The following is a 20226-nucleotide window of genomic DNA, read 5'->3' on the forward strand; positions in this document are numbered from 1 at the left end:
CGAAGAACTGCTGATTGTGCTTTTGAAATATTGTATACTAAGTGGAGACAAGTCACGTTCAAGAAACAAGCACAACCAAAGCAAAAAATATCACCTCAAGTAATACTGGAACACCAAAAGAATTTTCTGAAAATATTTAAAACGTATCTTTGTCGCAATCCAATTTAAATACTATTACTATTGGAGATATAGAATTATACATTTTTCTGTATAAATTTCCTATTATTGCTGACCATACCTGATAATAGCAAAGAACGTTGCAATTTCGTTGTTTTGCTAGTATTGTCGCTATTATCGTTTATCGCAGCTCCAACGTAAACGCACCCTTATGATTATTACCAACCTAGAGGCTTCAAAATCCCAAAAATTTCAAATGTATCTAACAAAATGTGTTTTACTAAAATAATTTATTTACAAAATGTTGATTTTGGAATCATAATATCATTTAAAAGTCGTGATCGCTAAAAGCTGCAAGATAACAAATCATCCCATTAAAAGGAATTGGTTGATTTTTCATAAATTCAGCTGGAGGTGCTCTTGGATATGTTTTTGTTGGACCCGTAGGTTCTTTACTTGTCAAAGGAATCGTATCCAACCAAGACAAATCAGTTGATGTTAACACATCCTCATAAACATCCGTTGCCTAAATTAATAGTTTAAAATATTTATTCAAAAATATCAATTTTGTTACCAAAAGATCTCTAAGATCTCTCAAATCTCCTACTGGTGGGGCTGAAATAAAAGGCATCTGAAGCTGTTTACTTTGCAGCATTAACAGTAAAAACCACATGTATTCGTTTCTTCTTCGTAAATTTTCGACGGTTTCTTCGACTTCGTGTAATTTCGTTATCCATAATCTTAAAAGATCTCGTTCTAATTGAAGAAATTAATTTTATTTTGCGTTAATTATTTTTGTTAATTTACCATTCGGTGGGACTAATAATATCAAAGCTCTCGCCAACATGCTGTTGTACATAAAATTTTCATTCAACGATTTATTCGGCTCCATTTTTTTAAAACATTGACATTTATTAAAAAAAAAATAAAATTGTCAAACTAAAAATTTTGAGAAATTAATTAAAAATTATTTAAAATCATTTCCTTGGTTACAAAATCTAAAACATTTTTAATATTATGTATCAAACTCGTTTAAAGCAAGTTTTTTTGCTTTATTTTTATTCATTTTACTTCAGTCGTTGTAAACACTTCATCTCATCCACTTTAAATATGTACTTTAATCTTTTATTACTCCTTTTCATCCCCTTAATTGATTCATTCGTTCATCACAAATCCGTAAGAAGAGATTTAGAGAAACACCACAAATTAAATAACAATTTTTTCACCCCAACAACTCATAAAATCCACGTTTTCACCGACCATATTTGTGCGGAAACAAACGCAATCTGCGTACATCCGGTTCAATGTCCTGCTCATTTTCGCCTTGGAAATTTAAAAAAATGTACCTTAAAAGGTGGAACTCGTGGTTTGTGTTGTTCCAGCGGTCAAAATCATACCGGTAAGTTTTCTTTTAATTAATTCAATGAAATAAAGAGGATTTATTTGATTGAATTTTTTAGTTCATTCAATTAAGAGAAATCGAGAGTCGTTCGTAAAGGTATCCAAAGAGATTTTTAAGGATATCCACAGATCGAGTCGATATGGAATGGAAAAATTGCGTGGTAAAAATGTTGAATTATTAAGCTTGAAGGAACCACCGAAAATAATGGAAGGAACTCCATCTTTCGGTCATTTTAGAAGTAAAAGGGTTTATGATAAAGATGATGTTTTGATGGTTATGGAAGTTGCTGATAAAGCTATGGAAGTTGTTTTGGCCACAAAAGCTTTAAAAGAACGGTTAGTAATAATAAAAAAAATCAAATTAATTTAGAATATTTTATGGCGTGGTACATGGTCATTCTTACTTTTCCAGTTTCTCTTATTTTCAAGCTTTTCTGTATTCTTTCTAGTATCTTTCTTGCCATTGCAATGCTTTTCTAATCTCCCACATCTCAACCTAGTCTCTTTTTTCCATCTTATCCCTATTCCATCTCTTCCAGTACTTTTCTGCTTCTTATCATTCCAGTATCCCTCCATTTCGTATTACCCAAATCTTTGCATTCATGATCTGCTATTTTATACAATTTAATATGTTGATGAAAATGAAATGAAATGTGCTACAACTTTTGTTCTTAAAGTTTTTTTGTAACATGCTCCAATTCTAGAGCGTTACTATTAACTTGTAAAACAACGAAATTCATCAAATTCTATGATATCTATGCATGTGAGAGCAAAAGTGCAAGAGAGCAATATTGTTAAGAATAAATTTTGCTACAATTTTTGTTCTAAAAGTTTTTTTATAACATACTCCGATTATCGAATGTTACCATAACTTCAAAAAGCAACAAATTCATAAAATTTTCATATTTATGTATTTTTCTCAATATTGACGCATCTAAGAGTAAAAGTATAAGAGAGCAATATTGTTGAAAATAATATGTGCTACAACTTTTGTTCTAAAAGTTTTTTTGTAATATACTCCTATTGCAGAGTGTTACCATTAACTTGTAACACAACGAAATCCATCAAATTTTCAGGTTTTCGTATTTTTCTCGATATCTATGCATGTGAGGGCAAATGTGCAAAAGAGCAATATTGTTAAGAATAAATTTTGCTACAATTTTTGTTCTAAAAGTTTTTTTATAACATGCTCCGATTATCGAATATTACCATAACTTCAAAAAGCAACAAATTCATAAAATTTTCATATTTATGTATTTTTCTCAATATTGACGCATCTAAGAGTAAAAGTATAAGAGAGCAATATTGTTGAAAATAATATGTGCTACAACTTTTGTTCTAAAAGTTTTTTTGTAATATACTCCTATTGCAGAGTGTTACCATTAACTTGTAACACAACGAAATCCATCAAATTTTCAGGTTTTCGTATTTTTCTCGATATCTATGCATGTGAGGGCAAATGTGCAAAAGAGCAATATTGTTAAGAATAAATTTTGCTACAATTTTTGTTCTAAAAGTTTTTTTATAACATGCTCCGATTATCGAATGTTACCATAACTTCAAAAAGCAACAAATTCATAAAATTTTCATATTTATGTATTTTTCTCAATATTGACGCATCTAAGAGTAAAAGTATAAGAGAGCAATATTGTTGAAAATAATATGTGCTACAACTTTTGTTCTAAAAGTTTTTTTGTAATATACTCCTATTGCAGAGTGTTACCATTAACTTGTAACACAACGAAATCCATCAAATTTTCAGGTTTTCGTATTTTTCTCGATATCTATGCATGTGAGAATAAAAGTACAAGAGAGCAATATTGTTAAGAATAAATTTTGCTACAATTTTTGTTCTAAAAGTTTTTTTATAACATGCTCCGATTATCGAATGTTACCATAACTTCAAAAAGCAACAAATTCATAAAATTTTCATATTTATGTATTTTTCTCAATATTGACGCATCTAAGAGTAAAAGTATAAGAGAGCAATATTGTTGAAAATAATATGTGCTACAACTTTTGTTCTAAAAGTTTTTTTGTAATATACTCCTATTGCAGAGTGTTACCATTAACTTGTAACACAACGAAATCCATCAAATTTTCAGGTCTTCGTATTTTTCTCGATATCTATGCATGTGAGAGCAAAAGTACAAGAGAGCAATATTGTTAAGAATAAATTTTGCTACAATTTTTGTTCTAAAAGTTTTTTGATAACATGCTCCGATTATTGAATGTTATCATTATCTTGAAAAAGCAACAAATTGATAAAATTTTCATATTTATGTATTTTTCTCAGTATTGACGCATCTAACAGTAAAAGTGTAAGAGAGCAATATTGTTAGAAATAAAATGTGCTACAAGTTTTGTTCTAAAAGTTTTTTTGTAACATGCTCCAATTTCAATGTGTTAAGATTAAGTTGTATAACAGCGAAATTCATGAAATGTTCAGGTTTTCGCATTTTTCTCGATATCTATGCATATGAGAGCAAAAGTGCAAGAGAGCAGTATTGTTAAGAATAAATTTTGCTACAACTTTTGTTCTAAAAGTTTTTTTATAACATGCTCCGATTATTGAATGTTACCATTATCTTGAAAAAGCAACAAATTTATAAAATCTTCATATTTATGTATTTATCTCAATATTGACGCATCTAAGAGTAAAAGTGTAAGAGAGCAATATTGTTGGAAATAAAATATGCTACAAGTTTTGTTTGGAAAGTTTTTTTATAACATGCTCTAATTCCTGAGTGTTACTATTATGTTGTGAAACAAAGAATTCATCAAATTTTCAGGTTTTCGTATTTTTCTCGATATCTATGCATGTGAGAGCAAAAGTGCAAGAGAGCAGTATCGTTAAGAATAAATTTTGCTACAATTTTTATTCTAAAAGTTTTTTTATAACATGCTTCGATTATCGAATGTTACCATCAATCACTTGAAAAAGCAATAAATTCATAAAATTTTGATATTTATGTATTTTTCTCAATATTGACTCATCTAAGAGTAAAAGTGTAACAGAGCAATATTCTTGAAAATAAAATGTGCTACAACTTTTCTTCTAAAAGTTTTTTTGTAACATGCTCCAATTCTAGAATGTTACCATTAACTTGTAAAACATCGAAATCCATCAAATTTTCAGGTATTCGTATTTTTCTCGATATCTATGCATGTGAGAGCAAAAGTACAAGAGAGCAATATTGTTAAGAATAAATTTTGCTACAATTTTTGTTCTAAAAGTTTTTTTGTAACATGCTCCGATTATTGAATGTTACCATTATCTTGAAAAAGCAACAAATTTATAAAATTTTCATATTTTTGTATTTTTCTCAATATTGATGCATCTAACAGTAAAAGTGTAAGAGAGCAATATTGTTGGAAATAAAATGTGCTATAACTTTTGTTCTAAAAGTTTTTTTGTAACATGCTCCAATTTCAATGTGTTAAGATTAAGTTGTATAACAGCGAAATTCATGAAATGTTCAGGTTTTCGCATTTTTCTCGATATCTATGCATATGAGAGCAAAAGTGCAATCGAGCTATATTGTTGAAAATAGAATGTGGCACAACTTTTATTCTAAAAGTTTTTTTGTAACATGCTCTCATTTTCTGTATTCTTTCTAGTATCTCTCTTGCCATTGCAATGTCTTTCTAATTTCCCACATTTCAACCTAGTCTCTTTTTTTTCCACCCTATTCCATCTCTTCCAGTACTTTCCTGCGTCTTATCATTCCAGATCTCTCCATTTCGTATTACCCAAATCTTTCCTATTAAGATTTTATGCAATTTGGAATAATATTCCAAAGAAAATACAAAAATGTTGTTTTTTTTTAGACAATCGATTTTAGTTGATGATTTCGAATGGAACATCATTGGAGATAATTTACACGAAACTCCATTACGTTCTTCTTGTACCCCCCAACCGAAATGTTCACCAATTTTATCACCATACAGAAGATTTGATGGCTCTTGTAACACACATCATAACCCATCTTGGGGAAGTTCCTTATCACCATTCTCAAGATTACTTCCTCCTAAATACCACGATGGAATTTGGTCACCAAGAAGATCCATCCTCAATCAACCGTTATCAAGCCCGAGATTAATCAGTTCAACCATTTTTGAAGACACCCCTAATCCTGATCATGACCACACCTTAATGGTTATGCAATTTGGGCAATTCTTATCGCATGATATTACTCATTCTTTAGATTTTACTTTTCGTAAGTAATCATTATATCATTTTTTTAAAAATTGATAGTGTTAAATTGAAGCAAATGGAAGTGGAATTTCTTGTTGTGGTGAAAAAGACGAATATATTTTACCGGAAATTTATCAACACCACGCGTGTCTTCCAATCGAAGTCCCACACGACGACGAATTCTACTCAAGATTTAACGTGAAATGCATCAATTTCGTCCGATCGATGTTATCGCCTCGAACTGATTGTTCTTTAGGTTACACACAACAAATGAACAAAGTAACCCATTTCATAGACGCCTCAACGGTTTACGGTTCAAGCGGAGATCAAGCTTTAAAATTACGAACTTTCGAAGGTGGCCGATTAAAATCATTCGAAGATTTCGGAAGAAATCTCCTCCCATTAAGTCGGCATGAAGAAGCTTGTTTAACCATGGAGAAAGGATCGGCTTGTTTTGAATCGGGGGATTCAAGAACGAATCAAATGATCACTTTAGTTGCTGTACATACTCTTTTTATGAGAGAACATAATAGAATTGCTGGGATTTTAGAGGAGATTAATGAAAATTGGACGGATGAGCGCATATTTTTGGAAACACGAAGAATTTTAATCGCTCAATTACAAGTTATCGTGTATAAAGAGTTTTTACCGAGTGTTTTAGGTGAAATCGCCATGGAAGAGTTTGGGTTAAATCTTGAAGATGATGGGTTTTATTCTGATGATTATGATGAAGGGGTTGAGCCGTCGATTACGAATGAATTTGCTGCTGCTGCTTATCGGTTTGGGCATTCAATTGTTGGGGGAACTTTGAGGTTATTTCAATAATTTTTATTTGTACTATCTTTGAATTAGATTTTTATAGTTTATATAGTAAAATTAAGATGGAGGAAGTTGTTAGTATCCCAGAAGTGATGTTTTATCCGGCTAGGATGAGAAAGTATGAATTTTTAGATGAAATGCTTTCCTCACTTACAACTGAACCGATTGAAAAAGCTGATGGTTTTTTGTCTGATGCTGTAAATTACAAAATTTTTTAATTTTTTCTTAAATTATCTTTTTTTTTTTAGTTAACAAAGTATATGTTTAAGGCTGGAAATCCTTTCGGGGTTGATTTAGCTTCCCTTAATATTCAAAGAGGTCGAGATCATGGATTGAGGCCTTATAATGATTATAGGATTTTAGTTGGGTTAGAACCAATTAAGAGTTTTATTGAATTTGGTTCAGAAGTATGTAATCTAATTATATTTGCAATAATTTTTTTTTGATAATTAAATAATTGTAGTTGGGTGAAAAATTATCAAAGGTTTATGCATCTCCAGATGATATAGATCTTTGGGTTGGTGGTCTATTGGAAGGAAAGGTGCCGGGAAGTATCTTAGGTTTAACATTTAGGGATATAATAGCAGACCAATTCTCCAGGTTGAAAAAAGGAGATCGATATTTTTTTGAAAATAATCCTAAAGTTAATCCAGGGCACTTTAATTTAGGTAATAACATTTTTTTAACATAACCTCCATTAACATGTTTTTCTTTACGATTTCTTTATACAGGGTGTCCCGCAACGATTGTACAATACTGCATCAGCGTATTCTCTGATCGAAAACAGACAAGAAAAGTCTAATAAACATAGGTCCGAAAATGGACCAATTTCGAGATATTCAAAGTTTTAGTTTCATAAGCTGACCTATTGTAAACATCATTAATTCTAACGATTTAGATGCAGTAATTATATGATTACCATGATTACGATGGTTAAGATAAAGTTTAATAAATAATAAGATAATATTAAGTTAATTAATACAGTTCATTAATAATTTAACAAAACAAGTAACAAAGATTGTCGAAGAAAATCGTTCAACCAGCATAAAAACAACGAATATTTAACAAATTGGAAAAGATTTATGTCATAATAAATGTTCAATATGCGCACCATTTACTTCTAAACACAAACGGATACGTTTTCTAAATGAACTTCTAATGCGTTCAAAGATACCAGGAATTTGTTTTACTGTGTCAAATGCGTTACTAATTTTATTCTTCAAATTCTGCCCATTTTGAACGTCTTCAGAATAAACAATTTGTTTTAAATGTCCCCAAAACCAAAAATCTAACGGATTTAAATCTGGTGAACGAGGTGGCCCTCCTCGGCCAATCCACTTATTGCCAAATCTGTTATTTAAGTATGCTCGAGTAGCGCGTGCAGAATCGTGCATAAAGTAGCAATCTTCTAGAATTTGTTGAGGTAATTCATCAAATGCCTCTGTAAGGTCATTTTATAAAAAATGTATGTAGGCATCGGCTGTCAATCTCTTTGGAAGAAAAAATGGACCTAATAACTGATCACCTATAATTCCAGCCCATACATTAACACTGAATCGCCACTAATGATGAGTTTCTAGTATTGCATGGGGATTTTCATCGCTCCAAACGTGCGCATTATGAATATTAAAAATTCCGCTTTGAGTAAATGTTGCTTCATCCGTAAATACAATGTTTATGGGAAAGTCGACGTTTACTACCTCTTCCTGTATGGCCCACCTACAAAAAATCTCTCTTTTTTCGCCATCATTTTCTGTTAGAGCTTGAACGGTGTTGTAATGATAAGGATAAAGCAACTGCTCCCTTAAAATGCGGTGAACGGTTGTTTTGTTAATGTTTTCTTGTGCAGAAATTCTTCTAATGCTGGTTGAGGCATTTTCATCGACTCTTCTCAAAACTGCTTCTTCTAATTCCACCGGCCTTGTGTACTGTCTCTCCGTGGAATGGCTGTGGGTTACGCTTCCCGTTTCTTTTAATCTGAGAAATAGTCTGCTAAAGGTGTGACTATTAGGCAATCGTCTGTTCGGGAACCTTTGCGCGTAATGACGAGCTGCTAACGACGCATTTCCATCAGCTAGTCCGTAACAATACACCATATCCGCCATCTCTTCCTTGGAGTAATTAATAGGAGCCATACTTAATAGTTTTATTAAATTAAACAGTAAAATAATAATTTCGTGAAGTATTATTATTTTTTTTTTGATTAGACAACTTATCGTAATCATCACTTAATTATTATAAAAACAAATTTAAATTCATGATGTTAACAATATCAACTTATGAAACTAAATCTTTGAATATCTCGAAAATGGTCCATTTTCGGACCTATGTTTATTAGGCTTTTTTTGTTTATTTTTGATCATAGAATACGCTGATGCAGTTTTGTACAATCGTTGCGGCACACCCTGTATAGGATTATCCACGACAACCGTTCATTAGAACTGTATGTATAGGGAACCAAATGAATTAGGGGTTTGAAAATTTGTGGCCTTATGATGTTTGATACGATCTCGTTAACTAAAATATTTTCACTTTCGAATTACTTGTGATTCCACCGGAAGTGATGTAAATTTTCATATTTCAAATGGAACCTGTATTTTATTACATTTTAGAAATTTTATTCAATTATATGATACCTAAGTTGAGTCATTTTTGAGTTATTATTTAAAAAAAATAGACAGTTGCTATATTATCTTCAATAATTTATAAATCATCTACTCCGATTGCTAGAAAACAAGGTTTATATTAGAAATGTTGTGGCAATACTGTATTATCGGAGAATCAGTAAGATTCGTCAAAATGCTATACAGGGTGTTCAAATTATAATATCAAAGTTGAACTTAAGAAAAGCCCTAAAAGTCCATTTTTTCAAATGTGAACCCTAACATATGAAATCATTTTCGAATTCTATGAAAAAAGATGATCATTTGGACTTTAATAGAACCCCAAATAAAAAGATTCAGTGGAATTAAGTCGTTAAATCGGGGTGGATATATGTATGGCTCGTTAATTCCAATCCATCTATCTTCAAACATATCGTTTAGCACAACTCTCACTGTATTGGTCCTATGTGCAGGAACACCGTCATTTGATACCAAGCATCATATTCTGGAAGAAGTCGCAATGCTGTCCTCAACACCTTGCGTAAAATTCCTTGGTATCTCTCTGAATTTAAGTTTTTATCGTAAAAAAAGAGCGAGTATCAAACAGCCTGTATAACATTTCGAAGGACCTTACTGATCATTCGATAATGCATTACTACCACAACATTCCTAACACAAAACATTCTTTTCCAGCGATCAGAGTAGATGATTGATAAATTATATTATTGAAAGTAAGGTTGCAGCTGTCATTTTTTTCCAAAAAAAATTAATATCTCAAAATGACTCAACAATTGAACAAAGATTTCAAAAATATAATAAAATACAGAATGTTCCATTTGAAATATGAAAATTGTTACCAATTCCGGTGTAACCACAAGTGCCCGACAACCAAAAATATTTTATCAAACATAATAAGTCCACAAATTTTCAAACCCCCACGTCATTTGGTTCTCTATACAGGTATTCCCAAAACTTCCGGGACGGAGGTATGAGTTTTGAATGAGTGAAGAAAAAAATTTGAAAATTTGGGGATCATTAAAGAGTCATAAAAACTACATTCTTAGATAGTTTAGAACCTCCATGCGATGTGGAGTTACGAAAAAAGAAACACAACCCCATAAACCAAAACCCGATATCTTAATTCTTTCAAGAATTATGAGGGGTTGACTAACAAATGGCAAAATAAGATGTTTTCATGTTTTTTTTTGCACGTTTATTACGATTTTTGTAACAAATGTTCAAATTGTCGACCTCTTCGGTCTCGCAATGACCCATATCCCTAGTGACATTGGTGGAATCTTCAAGTATGCGTTTTGAACAATTTTGAACAGTTTTTTGACAATTTGAACATTTGTTATAAAAATCTTAATAAACGTGCAAAAAAACATGAAAGCATTTTATTTTTCCATTTGGTAGTCAGCCCCTCATAATTCTGGAAAGAATTAAGATATCGGATTTTGTGTTTCTTTTTTCATTACTATTTAAAAATGTAGGGGTGGTCATCCCCTAAAAAACACTCCACATTGCATGGAAGTTCTAAACTAACTAAGATTGTAGTTTTCATGACTACATTCATGACTTTAGTGATCCCCAAATTTTCAAATTTTATTCTACACTCGTTCAAAACTTATAGCTCCGTCCCGGAACTTTTGGGAAACCCTGTATAGTTCTAATGGACGGTCGTCGTAGATGGCCTGTATAAAACCTCATAATTTCTATTCATTATCTAAAAATAGAGCCTTTTAGTTCAATTTTAGCCATAAGTCATTTTCTAAGTTCTTAAAGTATACGGTTGTGGTGACTTTTTAAATTATTACCTTTTCCAGCATAACCCCTATTGATATGTTTTTCTTTAAGATTTTTTTCTACATTTTTTTTATATAAAACCCCAAAATTTTTATTATTTATCTAAAAGTAGAGTCTTTTTTTAGGTTCAATTTAAGACATAAATCACTTTCCTTCTCTTAAAAATAAGGCTGGTGTGATCTTATTAAGTTATCCTTTCTGTAGCCTATCCTCAGTTAACAAGTTTTTCTTTAAGATTTTTTTTCTAAATTTTTTTTAAGTATATGAAACCCCAAAATTTTTATTAATTATCTAAAAATAGTCTTTTATGTTTAATTTAAGACATAAATCACTTTCCTTCTTTTAAAAATAAGGTTGGTGTGATTTCTTTAAAATTTTATTATCTTTTTTTTAGCATAACCTCAACTAAAAAATTTTTCTTTAAGATTTATTTCTAGATTTTTTTATATCAAACCTCATATTTTCTATTCGTTATCTGAAAATAGAGCCTTTGAGGTTCAATTTGAAACATAAATCATTTTTGAACTCATTAAAATACGGTCATGGTGATTTTTTTAATTATATCCTTTTCTGGCATAACCTCACTTGATATATTTTTCTTTACGATTTTTTTACTAGATTTTTTATACAGGGTGCCCATTATGTATGGAATATAGTATATATCTTGGTAGGTATTAACTTTATAAAAAAACATTTTATACAAAAGTTGGTTAACATTTTATTTGCCATAATAAGACTGCATTCAATTGTTTTTAATTCAAAACACAAATGAGTAACGAATAACACTTGAAGTTTTTAAAATGGCAATGTACCCTTTTGTTATTCTCATTTTATAGAGATTTTTTTTCTCTTTACGATGACGTAAAATTTTAGTACCCTTATATCAGAAAATTTTGGAAAAACATGTAAAAATTGTTTATTAAGAAAATTTAATTAATAACATTAATCTAGATATCCGAGATCGTCAAGTACCTCGAAGTACCTCAAATTATTGGAGATGTACACTAATTTTTCGTTTATTTGTTTTATTTTGTATGTAAATTTAATTTACAGTAATAATTCGAGGTACTTGACGATCTCAGATATCTAGATTAATGTTATTGATTAATTTTTATTAATAAACAATTTTAATAAACAATCTCTATCAAATGAGCCTAAAGAAAGAACATATTGCCATTTAAAAAAATTTTGTTATTATTCGTTACTCATTTGTTTTCTGAATTAAAAACAATTAAATGTTTTTTTATAAAGTTGATACCTACCAACATATATACTATATTCCATACATAATGGGCACCCTGCATAAAACCTGATAATTTCTATTCATTATCTAAAAATAGAATCTTTTGGGTTCAATTTGAGCCATAAGTCATTTTCTAAGTTCTTAAAATACGGTTGTGGTGATTTTTTAAATTATCTCCTTTGCTAGCATAAAAATTGACAAGTTTTTCTTTACGATTTTTATCTGGATTTTTTTATATTTATATAACCTCATAATTTCTATTCATTGTCTAAAAATAGACACTTTTAGGTTTAATTTAAGACATAAATCAGTTTCTTTCTTTTAAAAATAAGGTTGATGTGTTTTTTTTTAAATTATTCTTGTTTTGGCATAATCTCAATTAACAAGTTTTTCTTCAAGATTTTTTTCTGTTTTTTTTTTAAATAAAACATCATAATTTCTATTAATTATCATAAAATAGAGCCTTTTAAGTTCCATTTAAAACATAGATCATTTTCTAACTCTTTAAAATACGGTCGTGGCGATTTTTTAAATTATTACCTTTTCTAGCATCAACTCAATTAACAAGTTTTTCCTTAAAATTTTTTTCTAGATTTTTTTTATATCACACCCCATATTTTCTATTCATTATCTTAAAATAGAGCCTATTAGGTTCTATTTAGAACATAAATCATTTTCTAACTCCTTAAAATACGGTCGTAGTGATTTTTTAAATTACCACCTTTTCTAGCATAACTCCAACTGACAAGTTTTTCTTTACGATTTTTTTTCTAGATTTCTTTTTATAAAACCCCAAGATTTCTATTAATTATTTTAAAATATAGTCTTTTAGGTTTAATTTGAGATATAAATCACTTTCCTTCTCTTAAAAATAAGGTTGGTGTGATTTTTTTAAATTTTTCTTATTTTTAGCATCACCCCAATTAACAGGTTTTTCCTTAAGATTTTTTCATTATCTTAAAATAGAGCCTTTATTGAGGTTCCATTTAAAATATATTGATTGTGAATATTAAATAGTGATTTTTTTAATTATCAGTATAACCCCTATTGAAAAGTTTTTCTTTACGATTCTTTTTCTAGATTTTTTTCATATAAAACCCCAACATTTCTATTCATTATCCAAAAATAGAGTCTTTTAGGTTTAATTTAAGACATAAATCACTTTCTTTCTCTTAAAAATAGGGTTGGTGTGATTTTTTTAAAATTATCGTGCTTTTTTAGCATAACCCCAATTGGCAAGTTTTTCATTAAAATTTTTTTTCGAAATTTTTTTTATATCAAACACCATATATTTCATTCATTAGCATAAAATATAGCCTTTTCGGTTCCATATAAAGCATAAATGATTTTTTAAATCTTTAAAATACGGTCGTAGTAATGTTTTAAATTATCACCTTTTCTAGCATAACCCCAATTGACAAATTTTTCTTTACGATTTTTATTTTAAATTTTTTTTATATATAACCTCATAATTTCTATTCATTATCTAAAAATAGAGACTTTTAGGTTTAATTTAAGACCTAAATCACTTTTCTTCTCTTAAAAATAAGGACGGTGTGATTTTTTAAATTATCCTTTTTTTAGCAAAACCTCAATTAACAAGTTATCCTTTAAGACTTTTTTTCTAGATTTTTTTTATATCAAACCCCATATTTTTTATTCATTATCTTAAAATAAAGCCTTTTAGGTTCCATTTAAAACATAAATCATTTTCTAACTCCTTAAAATACGGTCATGTCGATTTTTTAAATTATTATTTTTTCTAGCATAACCCCAATTGACAAATTCTTTACGCTCTTTTTTCTAGATTCTTTTTATATATAACCTCATAATTTCTATTCATTATCTAAAAATAGAGACTTTTAGGTTTAATTTAAGATATAAATCACTTTCCTTCTCTTAAAAATTTGTGATTTTTTAAAATTTTTCTTATTTTTATCATAACCTCAATTAACAAGGTTTTCTTTAAGATACTTTTTCTAGATTTTTTTTAAATAAAATCCCATAATTTCTATTAATTAGCATAAAATAGAGCCTTTTAAGTTCCATTTAAAATATAAATCATTTTCTAACTCCTTAAAATACGGTCATGGTGATTTTTTTAATTATCACCTTTTCTGGTATAACCCCATTGAAAAATTTTTTTTACGACTTTTTTTCTAGATTTTTTTTATATCAAACCTCATAATTTCTATTCATTATCCAAAAATAAAGCCTTTTAGGTTCCATTTAAAACATAAATCATTTTCTAACTCCTTAAAATACGGCCGTGGTGATTTTTTTAATTACCACTTTTCCTAGTATAATCCCAATTGAAAAGTTTTTCTTTACGACTTTTTTTCTAGATTTTTTTTATCAAACCTCATAATTTCTATTCAATATCCAAAAATAGAGTCTTTTAGGTTTAATTTAAGACATAAATCACGTTCCTTCCCTTAAAAATAAGGTTGCTGTGATTTTTTTCAATCATCCTTTTTTTTTAGAAAAACCTCAATTAACAAGTTTTGCTATAAAATTTTTTTTCTAGATTTTTTTTTATATCAAACCCCATATTTTCTATTCATTATCTTAAAATAGAGCCTTTTAAGTTCTATTTAAAACGTAGATCATTTTCTAACTCCTTAAAATACGGTCGTGGCGATTTTTTTAATTATCACCTTTTCTAGTATAACCCCAATTGAAAAGTTTTTCTTTACGATTTTTTTTCTAGATTTTTTTATAGATAACCTCATAATTTCTATTAATTATCTTAAAACAAAGTCTTTTAGGTTTAATTTGAGACATAAATCACTTTCCTTCATTTAAAAATAAGGTTAGTGTGATTTTTTAAAATTTATTTTATTTTTATCATAACCTCAATTAACAAGGTTTTCTTGAAGATTCTTTTTTTAAATCTTTTGTAAATAAAACCCCATAATTTCTATTCATTAGCATAAAATAGAGTCTTTTAGGTTCCATTTAAAATATAAATCATTTTTTAACCTCTTAAAATACGGTCGTGGTGATTTTTTTAATTGTCACCTTTCCTAGTATAACCCCTATTGAAAAGTTTTTCTTTAAAATCTTTTTTCTAGATTTTTTTATGTCAAACCCCATATTTTCTATTCATTATCTTAAAATAGAGCCTTTTAGGTTTAATTTAAGACATAAATCACTTTCCTTCTCTTATAAATAAGGTTGGTGTGATTTTTTTAAATTATTATCTTTTCTAGCATAACCCCAATTGACAAATTTTTCTTTACGATTTTTTTTCTAGATTTTTTTTATATATAACCTCATAATTTCTATTCATTATCTAAAAATAGAGACTTTTAGGTTTAATTTAAGACATAAATCACTTTCCTTTTCTTAAAAAGGTGTGATTTTTTAAAATTTTTCTTATTTTTATCATAACCTTGTTTTCTTTAAGATACTTTTTCTAGATTTTTTTTTAAATTAAACCCCATAATTTCTATTAATTAGCATAAAATAGAGCCTTTTAAGTTCCATTTAAAATATAAATCATTTTTTGACTTCTTAAAATACGGTCGTAGTGATTTTTTTAATTATCACATTTTCTAGCATAACCCCAATTGACAAGTTTTTCTTTAAGATTTTTTTTCTAAATTTTTTTTATACCAAACCCCATATTTTGCATTCATTATCTTAAAATAGAGTCTTTCAGGTTTAATTTAAGACATAAATTACTTTCCTTCTCTTAAAAATAAGGTTGGTGTGATTTTTTGAAATTTTTCTTGTTTTTATCATAACTTCAATTAACAAGGTTTTCTTTAAGATTCTTTTTCTAGATTTTTTTTAAATAAAACCCCATAATTTCTATTCATTAGCATAAAACAGAGCTTTTTAGGTTCCATTCAAAACATAAATCATTTTCTAGCTCCTTAAAATACAGCGGTGGTGATTCTTTAAATTATCGCCTTTTCTAAGTAACCCCAATTGACATGTTTCTCTTTACGATTGTTTTTCTAGATTTTTTTTATATAAAACCCGATAATTTCTATTTATTATCTAAAAATAGAGTCTTTTAGGTTTAATTTGAGATATAAATCACTTTCTTTCTCTTAAAAATAAGATGGGTGTGATTTTTAAATTTTTTTCTTATTTTTAGCATCACCTCAATTAACAAGTTTTTCTTTAAGATCTTTTTTCTAGATTTTTTTTATATCAAACCCCATATTTTCTATTCATTATCGTAAAATATGTCCTTTTAGGTTCCATTTAAAAGAAAAATCATTTTTTAACTTCTTAAAATACGGTCGTGGTGATTTTTTTTTATTATCACTTTTCCTAGTATAACCCCAATTGGAAAGTTTTTCTTTACGATTTTTTTTCAAAATTATTTTATATATAACCTCATAATTTCTATTTATTATCTAAAAATAGAGACTTTTAGGTTTAATTTAAGACATAAATCACTTTCCTTCTCTTAAAAATAAGGTTGGTGTAATTAACAAGTTTTTCTTTATGATTTTTTTCTTGATTTTTTTTATATCAAACCCCATATTTTTTATTCATTATCTTAAAATAGAGCCTTTTAGGTTCCATTTAAAACATAAATCATTTTCTAACTCCTTAAAATACGGTCGTGGCGATTTTTTAAATTATTATCTTTCTAGCATAATCCCAATTGATAAGTTTTTCTGTAAGATTTTTTTTCTTAATTTTTTTTATACTAAACCCAGTAATTTCTTCCATTATCCAAAAATAAAGCTTTTAAGGACTAATTTAAGACATAAATCATTATGTAACTCCTTAAAATTCGGATACGGTGATTTTCTCGATTTAAGTGATTTAACTTAAATATTTTAGATCAATTGAGAGAACTGAAACAAGCTTCAATGTCGAGGATTATTTGTGATAATAGTGATAGAGTTTATCTTACCAAACAAGCATTAAATGCTTTTAAAAAACCCGGCGTAATCGGGTAAGTTGTTTTTGGGTTATTTCTAACAATAATTTGTTATCAAATTATTTTTTTTAAGGAATGAATTTAAGGAATGCGATTCAAATGAAATTCCGCGTGTTAATTTAATGTTTTGGAAAGAATTTTAATATTTTTGGGTGTTTAAATAAAATAAATTAATTAAATTTGATTAAATTTATATTTTTTTTTGTAATTTATAATAATAAAATTAATGAAATAACACATTTATACTTGATTTTATTTATCCAAGCAAATTGAGTTGGCACACAGTCTTTTTTTTACGTTTTAACTATTTATAATTATTTATAATTTATGTAGAATTTATAATACTTTTTCTTCCCATTTAAAAATTTTCAATCCAGCCATGTTTTGAAAATTTTTAATTAACTTGGTTTTTTTTTTAGATTTTAAACAAATAATCTAAAATGATTTAATCTAATTTCAAGTTTCCATATCCATCCTTTTTTTATTAATTACGATAAATGTCTTGATTAAAGAATTTTCTATTTTTCTAAAACAAGAAATTTTAAATCTATATTACATATTTTTTTGTGTTAATTTTTTTACCAAAAAGTTTAAAAATTGGATATCTTTTAAAACCTTGTATTCATCTTCAATATAGGTATCTTCAGGTTCTTTAATTTCATTGTCTTCGGGAAAACTAAAAGAACAAAATTATTTTCGATTAGGATTTAATTTCTTTATCAACCTTTGAATATATTCGTTGAAATCGTTTTCTCTTTGGCGTTGCTGATATCTTAATCCCGGCACATCCATAACATTATTTCCTCCATATAATTTAGTTAAAAACCATCTGATATCGATCGGTATCTCCATAATCGTGGAGTCATCACGTGCAGGTGTACTCCTTAGTTGATCTCTTTTTCCATGGGCTACAAAAGAATATTAGATTACGCAACAAGAATAAAAATCTACGAATAGAAATGTATATGAAAAGAAATAAGTTAGATAACGAATTAATTTAATTGAACATTTACCTCCCAAACATGAATGTCCATAATTTAAGCAAGCACCTAAAACAAATATTATTGATTACAAGTTACAAATTCTTGAAATTGTATTTTTTGATTGTTTATTTTTGCATTACGCAAATGATGTTACACCGGAAATGAGTTCTAACAGAAATTGAGTGAAAAAAATCAATAATTAATATGTGAAGTGGATTTGAAAGAATTCATTCGATTCGCTTTTAATAATAAAGACCTTATAAATTTTAGAAATATCGGCGTAGCTTCTTCTTACGAGTAAAACTCTTAAAATATTCATTCCATAAAAGTTTTCGCCCCATTCAACCGTTGTTATACCTAGAACCGAACCAAATCCTTTGAGGTAACACCGAGTAACATTACACCCGGTTTTTAGTTCTTTATCTTTTAGCATCTTCGAGAATAATGTGGCAAATCCACTTTTCCATCCATTATTTAAAACGACTTCCATACTTACTATAGTAAAACCTCGATATAACGAATCTCGTTAGAATAGACTTCGGATATAACGTTTTAATTGTTATTCAGCGTTGACGTCACGAATGGACCTTCGACCTGTACACCTGTTACTAGGATGTAGCAGTCCTTTTAAATTTTCACGTCTTTGATATAAATACAGTGAATTTCACATAAGATGCAATATACTAAAATATATTTCCATAGAAACCTACTTACTTTGTCCCACTCAAAATGCAACCGTCTCAAAAGACGTGTAATTGTAATTTTATATTTCACAATTTTTGAGATATCCAAAAATGGTTTGAAGCATTAAAATCGTCATTCAATTCTAAATGAAACCACTAAGTTTCGTTTTTTCGATTCTAAATATAAAGGAGATATTAATTTTTGAACTGAACCCCAACAAAACAGATTTTTTTAAACTGTAATTTTTCAATGTTATCTTTAAGAATATTTTCCTCCTAAATTAATTGAGATATCAAAAAATGGCTTAAAGCATTAAAATCGTCATTCAATTCTAAATAAAACCACAAAGTTTCGTTTCTTCGATTCTAAATATAAAGCAGATATTAATTTTTGAACTCAACCCCAACAAAACGGATTTTTTTAAATTGTAATCTTTCAATGTTATCTTTAAGAATATTTTCCTCCTAAACCAATTGAGATATCAAAAAATGGCTTGATTCATTAAAATCGTTATTCAATTCTTAATAATTTTGTAAAATTTCGATTCTTCGATTCTAGATATAAAAGAGATATTAATTTTTGAATATATCCTTAAAAAACGGATTTTTTAAAAGATGAATTTTTTAATGTTATCTTTGAGAATTTTTTTCTCTTAAACTAGTAGAGATATCAAAAAATGGTTTAAAGCATTAAAATCGTCATTCAATTCTAAATAAAATCACAATGTTTTGTTTCTTCGATTCTAAATATAAAGGAGATATTAATTTCTGAAGTCAACCACAACAAAACGGATTTTTTCAAATTGTAATTTTTCAATATTATCTTTATGAATATTTTCCTCCTAAACTAATTGAGATATCAAAAAATGGCTTAAAGCATTAAAATCGTCATTCAATTCTAAATAAAATCACAAAGTTTTATTTCTTCGATTCTAAATATAAAGGAGATATTAATTTTTGAACTCAACCCCAATAAAACGGATTTTTTTAAATTGTAATTTTTCAATGTTATCTTTAATAATATTTTCCTCCTCAACTATTTGTGATATCAAAATATTGCTTGAAGCATTAAAATCGTTATTCAATTCTTAATAATGACACAAAATTTCGATTCTAGGCATAAAGTAGATATTAATTTTTGAACATAATCTTAAAAAACGGTTTTTATTAGTAGATCAATTTTTTTAATCTTATCTTTGAGAATTTTTTTCTCTTAAACTAATTGAGATATCAAAAAATTGTTTTAAGCATTAAAATCGTCATTCAATTCTAAATAAAATCACAATGTTTTGTTTCTTCGATTCTAAATATAAAGGAGATATTAATTTCTGAAGTCAACCACAACAAAACGGATTTTTTCAAATTGTAATTTTTCAATATTATCTTTATGAATATTTTCCTCCTAAACTAATTGAGATATCAAAAAATGGCTTAAAGCATTAAAATCGTCATTCAATTCTAAAT

General features: G+C 28.0%; 3 protein-coding genes across 5 annotated transcripts in view; 1 reads left to right on the forward strand and 2 right to left on the reverse strand.

Moving 5' to 3' along the window:
- Positions 1-383: 383 nt before the first annotated feature.
- Positions 384-1066, reverse strand: LOC111421521 (uncharacterized). Its single transcript, XM_023054691.2, has 3 exons — positions 925-1066; positions 692-873; positions 384-643 (listed from the first exon to the last, which is right to left on the reverse strand). Exons 1-3 carry the CDS (start codon positions 1007-1009, stop codon positions 446-448), a joined length of 465 nt encoding a protein of 154 aa, XP_022910459.1. The 5' UTR covers positions 1010-1066; the 3' UTR covers positions 384-445.
- Positions 1067-1181: 115 nt separating this feature from the next.
- Positions 1182-17339, forward strand: LOC111419431 (chorion peroxidase). The gene is made up of 9 exons (XM_023052231.2): positions 1182-1516; positions 1578-1854; positions 5350-5738; positions 5790-6528; positions 6579-6732; positions 6784-6942; positions 6999-7203; positions 16997-17111; positions 17170-17339. The coding sequence occupies exons 1-9, from the start codon at positions 1228-1230 to the stop codon at positions 17237-17239; spliced, it is 2397 nt and encodes a 798-aa protein (XP_022907999.2). The 5' UTR covers positions 1182-1227; the 3' UTR covers positions 17240-17339.
- Positions 17271-20226, reverse strand: part of LOC111419430 (neuropeptide CCHamide 1) — a 32238-nt gene continuing 29282 nt past the window's right edge. For all 3 annotated transcript variants that reach the window (XM_071195076.1, XM_023052229.2, XM_023052230.2), the window contains 4 exons: positions 18110-18145; positions 17821-18004; positions 17679-17772; positions 17271-17622 (listed from right to left, as the gene is read on the reverse strand). In XM_071195076.1, the coding sequence (XP_071051177.1) occupies positions 17581-17622; positions 17679-17772; positions 17821-18004; positions 18110-18145 (356 nt within the window). In that variant the 3' untranslated portion in view covers positions 17271-17580. The remainder of the gene's footprint in view (positions 17623-17678; positions 17773-17820; positions 18005-18109; positions 18146-20226) is intronic.

The sequence above is a fragment of the Onthophagus taurus genome, chromosome 3 (genome assembly GCF_036711975.1).
Source record: "Onthophagus taurus isolate NC chromosome 3, IU_Otau_3.0, whole genome shotgun sequence".
In the NCBI taxonomy this organism is placed as follows: domain Eukaryota; kingdom Metazoa; phylum Arthropoda; class Insecta; order Coleoptera; family Scarabaeidae; genus Onthophagus; species Onthophagus taurus.